Source organism: Chelmon rostratus, chromosome 22, assembly GCF_017976325.1.
Source record: "Chelmon rostratus isolate fCheRos1 chromosome 22, fCheRos1.pri, whole genome shotgun sequence".
In the NCBI taxonomy this organism is placed as follows: domain Eukaryota; kingdom Metazoa; phylum Chordata; class Actinopteri; order Chaetodontiformes; family Chaetodontidae; genus Chelmon; species Chelmon rostratus.
In genome coordinates this window covers 8,258,197-8,269,450 of record NC_055679.1, presented here as the reverse complement: position 1 = coordinate 8,269,450, position 11,254 = coordinate 8,258,197, and the positions used below count along the sequence as shown (strand labels likewise).

The 11,254-nt window shown below is 44.7% G+C and overlaps 1 protein-coding gene across 2 annotated transcripts; it reads right to left on the bottom strand.

Moving 5' to 3' along the window:
* Positions 1-158: 158 nt before the first annotated feature.
* On the bottom strand, positions 159-11,242 carry LOC121625610 (dynamin-1-like protein). Of its 2 annotated transcripts, XM_041963760.1 has the most exons (19): positions 10,987-11,242; positions 10,341-10,482; positions 9,684-9,730; positions 9,530-9,601; positions 7,799-7,885; positions 7,260-7,422; positions 6,980-7,100; positions 6,453-6,584; positions 5,689-5,895; positions 5,355-5,475; positions 5,011-5,166; positions 4,833-4,922; positions 4,646-4,738; positions 4,099-4,152; positions 3,682-3,762; positions 2,355-2,486; positions 2,148-2,257; positions 1,210-1,369; positions 159-1,116 (listed from the first exon to the last, which is right to left on the bottom strand). In XM_041963760.1, the coding sequence occupies exons 1-19, from the start codon at positions 11,086-11,088 to the stop codon at positions 1,060-1,062; spliced, it is 2,127 nt and encodes a 708-aa protein (XP_041819694.1). In that variant the 5' UTR covers positions 11,089-11,242; the 3' UTR covers positions 159-1,059. The 2 variants fall into 2 exon arrangements, with proteins under 2 accessions (XP_041819694.1, XP_041819693.1); XM_041963759.1 differs by lacking the exon at positions 3,682-3,762 and having other exon boundaries at positions 10,987-11,195.
* Positions 11,243-11,254: the final 12 nt, after the last annotated feature.

Below are 11,254 nucleotides of genomic sequence, written 5' to 3'. Positions count from 1 at the left end.
CAGCAGCTGGTTTTAGACATAAACAATAAAAAGATTTGTGATTTTGAGCTGTGTTCATGTGGTTTAAGTTCAACAGTGCTACCTTCTACCAATCCCCACTGTGCCTTCACCAGCTTAACAGCTTAAAAACAAAGGAATCCAAATCGTTCAACTGGCAATAAAATAGCTCTATTTATTCTTTTGGGAACCATACACAGAGAACCACAGTGCACCATAACTTTCACATGTAGGCAGCGATATGTAAACATAATTAAATGACTGCAAGCTGCAATAGTGCTCGTTACATTATCCACACACTTAAATAACACATTAATAAATAAAGATTCTGATGGTGATACAGTGTCAGGATGATGGACTTTCTATACAGTGTGGTGACAACAGTGCAAAAAATAATGTGTGTGAGTATGTACACAGGTAGGAGGACTAACATTTGCTGCAAGGCAGGAGCAACTTAAGTATTTGAAATCAGCGAACCGATCCCTGCTATGACTTCTGAGGTTCTGTGGCTTCTGACACATGACAGTTACTCCTAAATGAAAAGGCTGCAGATGAGGAGACGAATAACGTTTTTCTTTAACTTCTTTCAGAACCTGGAGCCAAAACATTTGCAGAACGCTTTGTGCAGCTGCCAGAGTAGCATCAAAACTTCCATTTCCACTTCACACAAAAGTCCATTTCCAGTCTGGTTAACCACCGTCTGTCAAAGATGAGAAGTGCTTCGCCTTTGGCTGCACTCTCGACTCCTCCGGGAGCCGTGGGGGGGGCGACTACAGTTTCTAAAATCTTACCTTGAATATTAGCTAACGGAGGCAGTGCAGTTTCATATACTCAACAACACCAAGCGTTTTAAATGAACAAATTCAATTAACGTAAACTTCTTTCAGGTAGCTTGTGAGCTAATGTGCTAGCTACTTTACACTTGAGCAGGGATCAGAACAGTGCATTTTCATGGTCGCTAATCCAAAACCTCATGTTCAGACATGATGAGTGCGTGGAGCGTCGGCCCTTCAGGCATGATGAGGAGATAACGGATCAGGTTCAGCTCCCTTTGTTGATTTTTCACCACAGATGTGTTTCCCTGATCTCTGCGATCACCTGGCTGGCTTTTTGCAACGCCTGTGGACAAGATTAAAGATAAATAAAGAAATTAATAAAATAAACCTTAATTCATCAGGGAAAACTAGACGCTACAAGGTGGGAGTCTGTTACCTGCAGCATGTCGGCGGACTCCTTGCGCCGCTGGGCCATGTCCTCCGACTCAGTCAGCAGATCGTTGAGGAGGCCAGATTTATACAGCTGGCCAACAAGCTCGCTCTGGAGGCTGTCCTTCACATGGTTGACCAGGAAGTGCATCACTGCCTTCGGCACACTGCGGCGGAGGGAGGGAGAGGGAGGAAACAGACCGAACAGATGGTTTAGAACAAGGACGCAAGATGGCCTGGTGGCTGTGTCGTCCCCCAGACGGAGGGGCTCGAGTCCCACCCACCAGGTGGCCGTGTCTGTCGAGGTCTGGAGCTGCTGAAGTGCGAGCCATGTATGAGTTCAGTGTAATATATTTATCCTTAGGGGCCCTGCACTCCAACAACATGGCAAAAAAATTGACTTCGGTAGATGGAAAATGAAACAAATGGAACACAGCTGATTATATCACAGCATGTAGCCCTCACAGATGCCTGCCATGGTTTTCAGTCGTTGGTTTTGATGAATATTTTCTTATGACGTGGTTGGGTCTGGGTTTTTAGCAAGCGTAACTCAAACAGGACTAAATACTGCATTGGTGGGGGACTATTTTCAGCCGCGGATTAATACACATTTGGTGCACTGAGGTGTATTTACAGCAGCAGGTGGATATAAACTGTGTGTGTGTGTATGTGTTCCTGTTAATGAAGTCACTCAGCGCAATAGTGTGGCTCACTGATGCTACAGCCATCAATGGCGCTTTGAGCTAAATGCTCGCGTCAGTATGCTAACATGCTCACAATAACAATGCTAACATACTGATGTTCAGCAGGTATAATGTTACCCCAGTTAACAATCTTAGCTTAGCTTGTTGCCAAGCTAACATTTGCTTTTCATGGGTTTGTTGACAGTACAAAATATGGAAAATCAGCAGACCTATCCTCTAAAAAAGGAGCTGGCTGGCTTACCTGTCCTGGATATTCTTGCGAACGATGAGAAAGTAAGACTTGATGAGGCGTTCGATGACCTCACAGTCCCGCTGCTCACGTGATGACAGCTTCCTGGCAACCGGCACAGGCTTGAGAAAAAGAGGGGGCGGTGTTTTAATCAATCGTTCACTGAAAAATACTGTTGTCTCCTTAACGGGGCATGCTGATAGGAATATGTTTAGTTACCACATCCAGTAGGTTGACAGCTCCTTTAAGAGGGCTTCCAGGTCCAGAGCCGGGGGCTTCCTCCCCTTTCTTCAGCATCCCCCTCCAGTTCCCCGTGCCGTCCTGCTCGCCTGGCGGCCCTGCTGCTGGGGCCTGAGGAACCACGAACACAAGAAAAATGATGATTAACTGCCACCACACCACCCAGGCCGCTAAATTATTAGAACAGCAACCTTGGCTTGTCAATAGGGTTCACAGGGAAAGGAGGGTTAGGGTATGTAGCATAGTAACTTCCACCAGTTCATATGCAACAGTGCAAACACAAGTCAAACAGGCATGTACACAAAAAGGGATTATAGAAAGTAGAAAAAATTAAATTGAGCATAGTACATACAGCCACTGACAGAATCAAATGCCTCAGTTATGAATGTGACACTAGGAAGACACCTGCACTGCTCTCAGAGAAAGGAATTAATTCATGAGAAAACTTGAGATGCAATGCAGTAAATAAAAAAAGCCATGCTAGCAGCTCTGTGAGACGATGCTCTGTGCTACATGCTCACATCAGCATGCTAACATGCCCACAATGACCATGCTAGCATGCTGATGTTCAGCAGGTATAATGTTTGCCACGTTAACAGTCTTGGTTTGGCATGTCAGGGAGCTAACATTTGCTAATTAGCATTATAGACAGAGTGCAGCTGAGCCTAACGGGGGGAACGTGAATATCTGTACCAGATTCTATCCCAATCCGTCCAATTGCTGTTGAGACATGAGTGTGAGTCACCTGAAGTACTAGGATTCATCGTCTGGGGCCAATGAATGTCTGTGCAAAACATCATGGCAATCCATTCAGTAGTTGTTAAGAAATATTTCAGTCTGGAACAAAGCGGTGGACCAACCAGCTAACCGCCTGACAGCTCCATTCTAGAGTCACGCTGCTAGCATGGCTGAACAAACTATCACCATTCTCCTAAAATATGCACTGCACAGGCTTGAGTTGATGGTATCACACAATTCCTATAAACTAAGTAGAAAAAAACCAACATGGCAGGCAGATTGCTGAGAGTTTGGAGAAGGGAATAGAGGGGGAGGAAGGCGTTTTCTGTGAGACAGGTGGATCAACTTTGGGGAAACAGACTCTGCAGAAAACACAACGGATGTTAGTGCAAGTCCACACAGGCTGAGGGGGAGCGAAACAGGAGCATGGCATCAGCAGACAAAGATCAGAGTGCATGCCAGCAGCCCATGCCCATCCGCCCATCCGCCCATCCACTCATCCATCCATCCATCCATGCTCCACCGCAGCCAGCCCCGCACAGAGCCAGCGAGCTGCGTACGTGCCCACCTTGGCACCGTCCATGTCTGCTCCAGACGCAAGGGGCTCGCCAGAAACCACAGCTGGGCCAGCCGGGCCTTTGCCAACAGACTAGCAGGAATATGAGAGCAGGAGCGGAGAGAGAGAGAGAGAGAGAGAGGAAAAAAAAGCACTGAGAAGAAATGTGGAAAGACGAGGAAAGGGAGCCTGGCAGTGGAGAGTTATTCGGGGGGAGGAGAGAGGGCTCTCTGAGAAGGAGAGAGGAGATGTGGGATAAAATTCCTGGATGGAAACTATCCGAGGCATTTGGTTCACAGACCCTCATCCCGCAGCGCTATGAATGATTAACACTGCACAAGTCCCCTTTATGCTGGGGACGCTGCAGACTGCAAACCAAACATTAGAAGAGATGAGCTCCTGTTATTATATTTAAAATGTTTTGTTCACCTTATCCCTGGGCACTGCAGTGGGCAGCTCTCTCATCCTGTTTCTCCTTTGCTCCTGCAAACACAACAACAGATAATGGCATTAATGACAGTTCAGTAAAATTACAAAAACTTCAAAACATCCTAAAAAAGTGTGTGAGATAACGTATTAAAAAAAAGACATAATAAAAGAAGGTATCCTACAGCTATCCTCCAACATATTCTGATAAAAAAACTAATGAATTCCTTAATAATAAAACATTCCTGTGGAAGAAAAGAAAGGCTGTAACAAATTAAATCTTAGAAGAAACTGAATACATAATTGTGAAATTTTATTACTACTGAATAGTTGTAGAAATTTTAATTTCAAGTATTAAATATTTTACTATTTGAAAAACTTAGAGAAGTGGAAAAGTTTCTGATCTAAACATTCAAGTTAAGCAAAAAACAATACTTTAATACTTTTTATATACCTAACAATATTAATATATAATCCAAGGCCTACAGATAATCAGCTATTCACCTCCTCTCTCTTTATTCAGTAAAATGTATGAGCTGTGAGTACAGACCTCTATATTGTTATTCAAGACCCCGCAGGCATCTGCAAAGTCTGGATGTTTGGTGTTGATGTAGGCCAGCTCTATCGCAACCAAGTTATGCACCTAGGACGAGAAAAAAAGCTTCAGCTGTCATCAAACACCGCAAACCAAAAGATAACGACTGCAGGCGGTGACGGCACGGCAAGTGCAACGGTACCATCTCATTGGTGATGGGCAGCCTCTTCCTCAGCAGGGAGGTGACGACTTCCACGATGGCCTCGTGGAGCTTTGGGAACCTCTGCAGCTCCTGCGGGACAGAACGTTGCGAGGGTGAATGCCCGCGCGCGAGGGAAAGCGGGACGAGCGCCACCGGCGCTTTCGACGGCGCTGATTACCTGTGTGCTGTAGTTGCTGCAGTGCTGGATGATCCTCTGCATCTCCTCGTGGACCAGCTCCACGCAACGCAAACTGGGCTCCTCCAGGCGTTTCACCTGCTTCTTCACCAGCAGCTCGAAGGAAACCTCAGGCACAAACAGGGAGGGACGCGGGCCCTGGCGGAGGGGGGAGGAGGGAGCTGCGGGTTAGCAGTTATTACCCAAAGCAAGACATTAAACAGACTGTTAGAAAAAGAAGTCATGTTTCTGTTGTTTTCCGATAGCTCGTTGAACTAACGACGACAGGACGACCTCCAGTGGCTCTAATGATGTCGCATTCATGAGATAATGCAGCAGTCACTCACGGTTGCGTTCCTTATGGCTGTCAGGATGTCTATGGTGCTGAGTCCTCCCAGAGGATCCACAGACTCCAATGTTCTGCCAAAAGTCTCGTGGAATATGTAACAAATCCTGGCTCCACCGCACCTGAAAAATAGCAGCGGGGGGATATTAGCTGTGATGTGAACCCCGTGGCCTGCTCTCCTGTCAGCTCTTCCTTCACAGAGGCCGCGCGTGCCTCAACTCACAAGTTGTATCATATTAAATGATGAAACCAATGCAGTTGTTTTGCACATTTCCGCTGCGCTGGAGCAACAGCGTCACCGTGTGGCCGAGCGCAGGAGGGGCGCCTGTACTCACAGCTCTGCCGTCTCGATGTACTTGGCCGTGCCCTCTATGGTGTTGCAGTACTCTGTGGCGAACTTAGTGATGAGCTGGAGCAAGGTGGCGCTCTGGTCTTCGACGGGCTCGCCGTAGCTGCTGAGCAGGGACTGGTACTGGGCTGCCAGGACGTTGATCCGTGTCTTCAGCTCGGGGAGACAGTCTCGGATGTGATGCATCAGTAACCTGACATTACGGCGGCAAAGGGCAGACGGTTCAGCTTTTATACAAATATGTGAAATCATATCCTGAGCTGTGATTATTCAAGCTACATGTCTATTGTTTAAATGAAAGACAAGAGCAATGTCTCTGATGGCTGTCATTAATAACAGGGCTGCTGATGCTGACATAACTTTATGTGTCCTGGTAGCATGTCATGTCAATATAATTCAACCCTGTTTTGCCCTTTTTTTGCCTGTAAATTACCCAAAATGAAACTATTCTTGAACCTTTTTGATTGCAGCCCCGGCCCTGGTCTGTTCTAAAAGGTAGCTTTTTGGAGTTTACAATGAAAAAGTCACAAATTATTTACAGAAGCACAAACATGGTGAAATTCTTTTTTCTTGTGTTTCGCTTTCCGTCTGTCTGCAGCCCTGCCGCAGAATAAGCGCCTGTCATCTCAGTGATATTGGGATCTTAAACACCTTAAACACCCCTGGGATCCTCCCACCAATAGAAGCACAGGGCTTTGTCCTTAAACGACGCAGAGTTTGTCAAGGTAATATAATAATAGTCACGTGCACCTGTTCAGGGTTCTGGCCAGGTATTTGGTTCCGTTTCTGTTGGCGAGAGATGGATATTTCTTCTGCAGGAAAGCATGTTCGTCTCGAATGGCATCAGCCACAGACTTTTTATTATTGATGTCCAGCTGGCTCCTAAAAGTTTAAACGCAATAAGACACTAAAAATTAGTCCTAGACAATAGAGGAAAATAGGAATAAATGTCAGCACATATTGAAAACAGTCTTATATCTATCTATATGAAATAATAATGGCTTGCTCCTGTTATGCTGCCAATTTACTGTGTCTGATAATATACTATGTGCTTTTGTATGGATGATAATGGTTATTGATGCTCATTTAAGTGACCTTAATGATAATGGATTCACAGCTGGCAATTTTTAATCAATAAATACAGAAATACCAGTATTAAAAGTGGATTATCGTACACTCATCTCCGTTCTCTACATCTCTATTGAGCCTCTCATCTCCATTATGAGTGATGGATTGTGTCACAGTGGATTCAGTCCATTAAATATGGTTTTCCACACCTGTTGACTACTCCAATGAGACCCAGTTTGACAGGAATGACTCTGCCCATCAGTACGTCCATAGCGTCAGTGCCAGCGTCCATCAGGTCCAGCTTGGTCACCACAGCCAGCGTCCTCCTGCCTGTCGAGTCGATACCACCACACACCTTCTATTAGTCATCTTACGATTTACTTTTCATCACAGTTAAGTGTGAAAAGCCAGCTGGTAAAGGTTAATTTACACTTTTTTAAAAATCTGATTATCATATTGGCTGTGGATCTTCCTTTCAGTTCTTCTTACCGTCGGGGTCGACCTCCCGGGCCACCTTGAGGGCCTCTGAGGTGGCCATGTCAGTGTTCGCCGCAGTGACAGCCAGGATGATGCAGTTGGGGTTAGAGATGTGCTTCAGGATTAGATCTCTTATCTGAACCTCAATGTCCTTAGGCTGATCACCCACGGGCACCTAAAGGGAACAATACCAATTAAAAGCAAAGATGCGCCACATGCCAATTTGATTCATTAGAATCTACAGCCAGGGATTTCTCAGATTAATACATGTTCAACCAGAGGGGAGGAACTAATGAGGCTGGAATCAAAGCCTGCAGACTCCTGGGCTTTGACAGCAGGTTCAGTAGCATCAAGAATAAGCACTAATTCCCTGCAGTCTACCAATATCAAATACACAAAAGCGTCGACCAGACAGGAAAATTAACACCGGTGACCAGGCACATCTGGTAAATCTTGATTTTTAGGGTCTGTATAACAAATTTCCCCAGAGGTACGACACGATCAAAGCCTTGCCTCAGGGAATAGGAAGTAGGAAGCAAAGTATGCGTTACCTTCGTAATTCCTGGCAGATCCACCAGTGTGAGGTTGACAACGTGAGGAGAAAATATCTTCAGATGAATGGGTTCATCACTGATCCCCTGCAGAGGGACAAGACAAGAACAGACATGTACTGTGTTTTTAACAGCAGAGCACAGTTTGACAGTTAAAAATAAGCTTTTTAGCTGCGAAAAATGTTGTTTTTTTTCCTACAAGCTGTCAACTTTCCTGATGATGACAATACTTTAACTGTCATGGTGCTGTTTTTGGCAATGATGGGTGTTCGCTATACCCTCCGTTTGTGCCTCTCACAGGTACAACCCAGGTTCTAGAAAAGCTGCGAGGCTGAGTAAAACGTAAATAAAAACAGAATACAGTAATTTACAAATCAACTGTGTTTACTGACGAGAGCTTTACAAAGCGTTCCTGAGTCCATTCGGTAACATCCTTTATCCAATCATGTGTTCACAAAGTAATGAACCTCACCTCATCCTCGCTTGTGAACGACTGAGCCTTTCCAGGATGCTCCTTTCATACCCAATCATGATGCTATCACCTGTTACCAATCAACCTGTTTACCTGTGGAATGATCCAAACAGGTGTTGTTGGAGCATCCCACACCCTCCCCAGTCTTTAGTTGCTCCTGTCCCAACTTGTTTAAAATGTGTTGCTACATCAAATTTGGGTCATCCACTAATCAGAAGGTTGATGGTTTGATTCCCGGCTCCTCCAGTCTGCATGTCAAAGGGTCTTTGAGGAGAGATACTGAGCCCCAAGTTGACTCTGATGATTCTGCTATCAGCGTGAATGTGTCACATGTTGTAAAAATCTTCGCTAGACTAGAAAAGCGCAATATAAATGCGGTCCATTTCCGATTTAACAAAGCTAAATGAGAGCAAGTCTTTCAGCTTCCTAGAAGCATCTCCAAACCCTTCGGGGCCCAGTAGCCCAAAGCTACGTGCCAAGAAATGTTGGTGTGGTTTTCTACTGTGGTCTCAAATTTGATAAATATACTATATAAGCTGTGCTGTGAAATCCAGTTTCCTCAGCTCAGGGCTATATCCACAGTCAAGCCTTTACCCGCTGTCTCAGATTTTTTTTTTTTTTTTTTTTTTTTTTTTGGGGGGGGGGGGGGGGGGGGGGGGGTGCTTTCATCTCATTGCGTCTGGATTATTTTTATTCTCTCTACATATTATGTGTTAGTCACTAATCCTCGGTTTGCCTGCAGCTAGCCCAGAATGTGCACCTAGTTTTCTAACCGGCAAAGAAGGAAGGAAGACATTTCTCATGTACTGAGCTCACATCATTTTCAGCTACAGTGGAAGGTAATGAGCTGCTCTTAAAGTGCTGCTGTTCCATATTAGAGTATTTTTAATTGGCTTTTTAATTACTTCTGATTTCCAGCCCGCTTCCATCAATAGGCCTTCAAACTAAATCCTCCCGTCCATCCCACGCTCTCATCTGAAAATCAAAGGTAACGGCACCTTTGTTGAAAATCAGGTCAGTATCTACTACTGAGACCTGACATATTATCTACGCTCTGCAGCTTGTGATGCACAGCTTCCTTGAGTATCATATGCGCTTTTTTTATGTTTTGTCTTAAACACAATTTCTTGTGCTGTTTGAAAATATACAGGACTTCTCTTAATAATGTGCTTTATTAGTAGCTGACTTGCAGTACAGACATAAACTGCCTGTATTAGAAAACATGCAGACAATCCCTCCAACCTCCATCCGTTTCTCACCTTATTGTTCCCTGATATTCGCTCTGTTTCATTTTCAATTTCTTGCCTGATTTCATCAAAATCTGTGTAGATCTGCAACAAGAACAGGAAAAAATATAAATACAAGCAACAGTCAGGAATATCAGTTAAATATTTTGTATTATAAAATTCATACCTTATTTTTCGTGTGCAGAAACTTGCCCCACTCTTCACCTTCTCTGCCTGTGAAACATAATAAAACAGTACAGGTCACAGCTTAAGCTTAGACTTCTCAAAGCGGGCAAACACAGGTGTTAACTATCACAACTTGAAGGACAACTACTCTGTGCAGGAGGCTAAGCAAGTGCAGCTAACGCCCGACGACAGTTTCTGGTTTGGTAACTAAAGCAGCTGTATTTACAGGTGTGACTCTGAGGAGGAGGAGGGAGCACAGCTAAGAAGCTAATCCAGGTAACTGAATGTGGAGACACCTGTACAATGCACCTTTGCGAAGCACAGTGCTTTCTCACACCCTGGTATCTGCAAGTGATTAGAGAGACAGTGACAGAAGTTTAAAACTAGTGTAGGTATTCTGACCACCAGCAAATTATGTGATGCTTTTTATACTGGATGGATGGATGGATGGATGGATGGATGAACACACACACATACACACACAATAAATAACAAGCCTGTTCCCTCCATGTGTTTTTATTCAACTAAAAAAGTGTGGTTGTTTATGTGCAATGATCTCGACACAAATCACAGTGAATTGAAGCAACTCCGCACTGGACTAATTAGCGGAGTCATTGGTCCAAACGATTGTAGAGATTAGAGGGATTCTGGTTCTTACCACTTTCATCATTTTTCCTTGCATCTCCAGGATCTACGTGGACCAGTTGGAGGATGAGAGGTCGCCTGGTTACGATGCCGGTCCCACGGGGCAGCAGGTCCCTGCCCACCAGGCTCTCCAGCACTGAGCTCTTGCCACTGCTCTGGAGACACAAAATGCAGATAGAGACACGAGTTAGACGAGGGATAAACCATCTACATCTACTTTCTCACATAACATACCAGATCCAGCACAGCCCTCTTACTGAGCCATGCTGGATCAAGGGCTGCAGCCAGTATAGCTAATTGCACCTGTCTTTTCTTCAAGCAATGACCTGGTTCGTGCTATCAGAGGTTAGTGTGTGAATGAGGCTCTTAAAATAGCACTGATTGAAGATGAAAATAGATTTCACTGCCACTGCCAGTGCAGACTTTGCAAATGAGATGTGCAGCAGTGCTGCTTAATATGCAGCAGGGTTTTAGCGAAGCTGCTTCCTCTGGCCTCTGTAGCCTCGGTTCCTTTTGGCATGTGAATATTTATTATTGCTCTAAATCGAGGTACATTTCTTCAAATAATGTGATCTTTATCTGGGCATGCATTACGGTACAGCAAGGTTACCTAGCTAGCATTACAGCCGCTATATCACAAAATGCACAGAGCATTTTACCTGAGTCCCCACCACTGCTATCTGTGGCAGCTGTATGATATCCGCACCCACTGTGTTGAATACATCTTGGAGCTTGTTTATAACCGGGATAAGAGCCTCCATGCTTGCGATTTATGAATAAAATTAATAAGCCAGCAATATTCGGGATGGAGCCAAAGTCATTCAATGTCTCACCGACACCACCATTGCAACAACACCCACTGAATGAACGAGAGATTTTGTGCGGTGTTGGGAGTTGTAGTTCTTCAATGGGAAACACCTACCACTC

What these genes read in the sequence shown, in the direction of transcription:
- LOC121625610 (XM_041963760.1), bottom strand. Translation starts at nt 11,088, where the DNA reads ATGGAGGCTCTTATCCCGGTTATAAACAAGCTCCAAGATGTATTCAAC. An exon ending in TCTTGAATAACAATATAGAG is followed by an intron (nt 4,153 to 4,645) that starts GTCTGTACTCAC and finishes TTGTGTTTGCAG; the next exon opens with GAGCAAAGGAGAAACAGGAT. An exon ending in CGCAAGAATATCCAGGACAG is followed by an intron (nt 1,370 to 2,147) that starts GTAAGCCAGCCA and finishes CCTCCGCCGCAG; the next exon opens with TGTGCCGAAGGCAGTGATGC.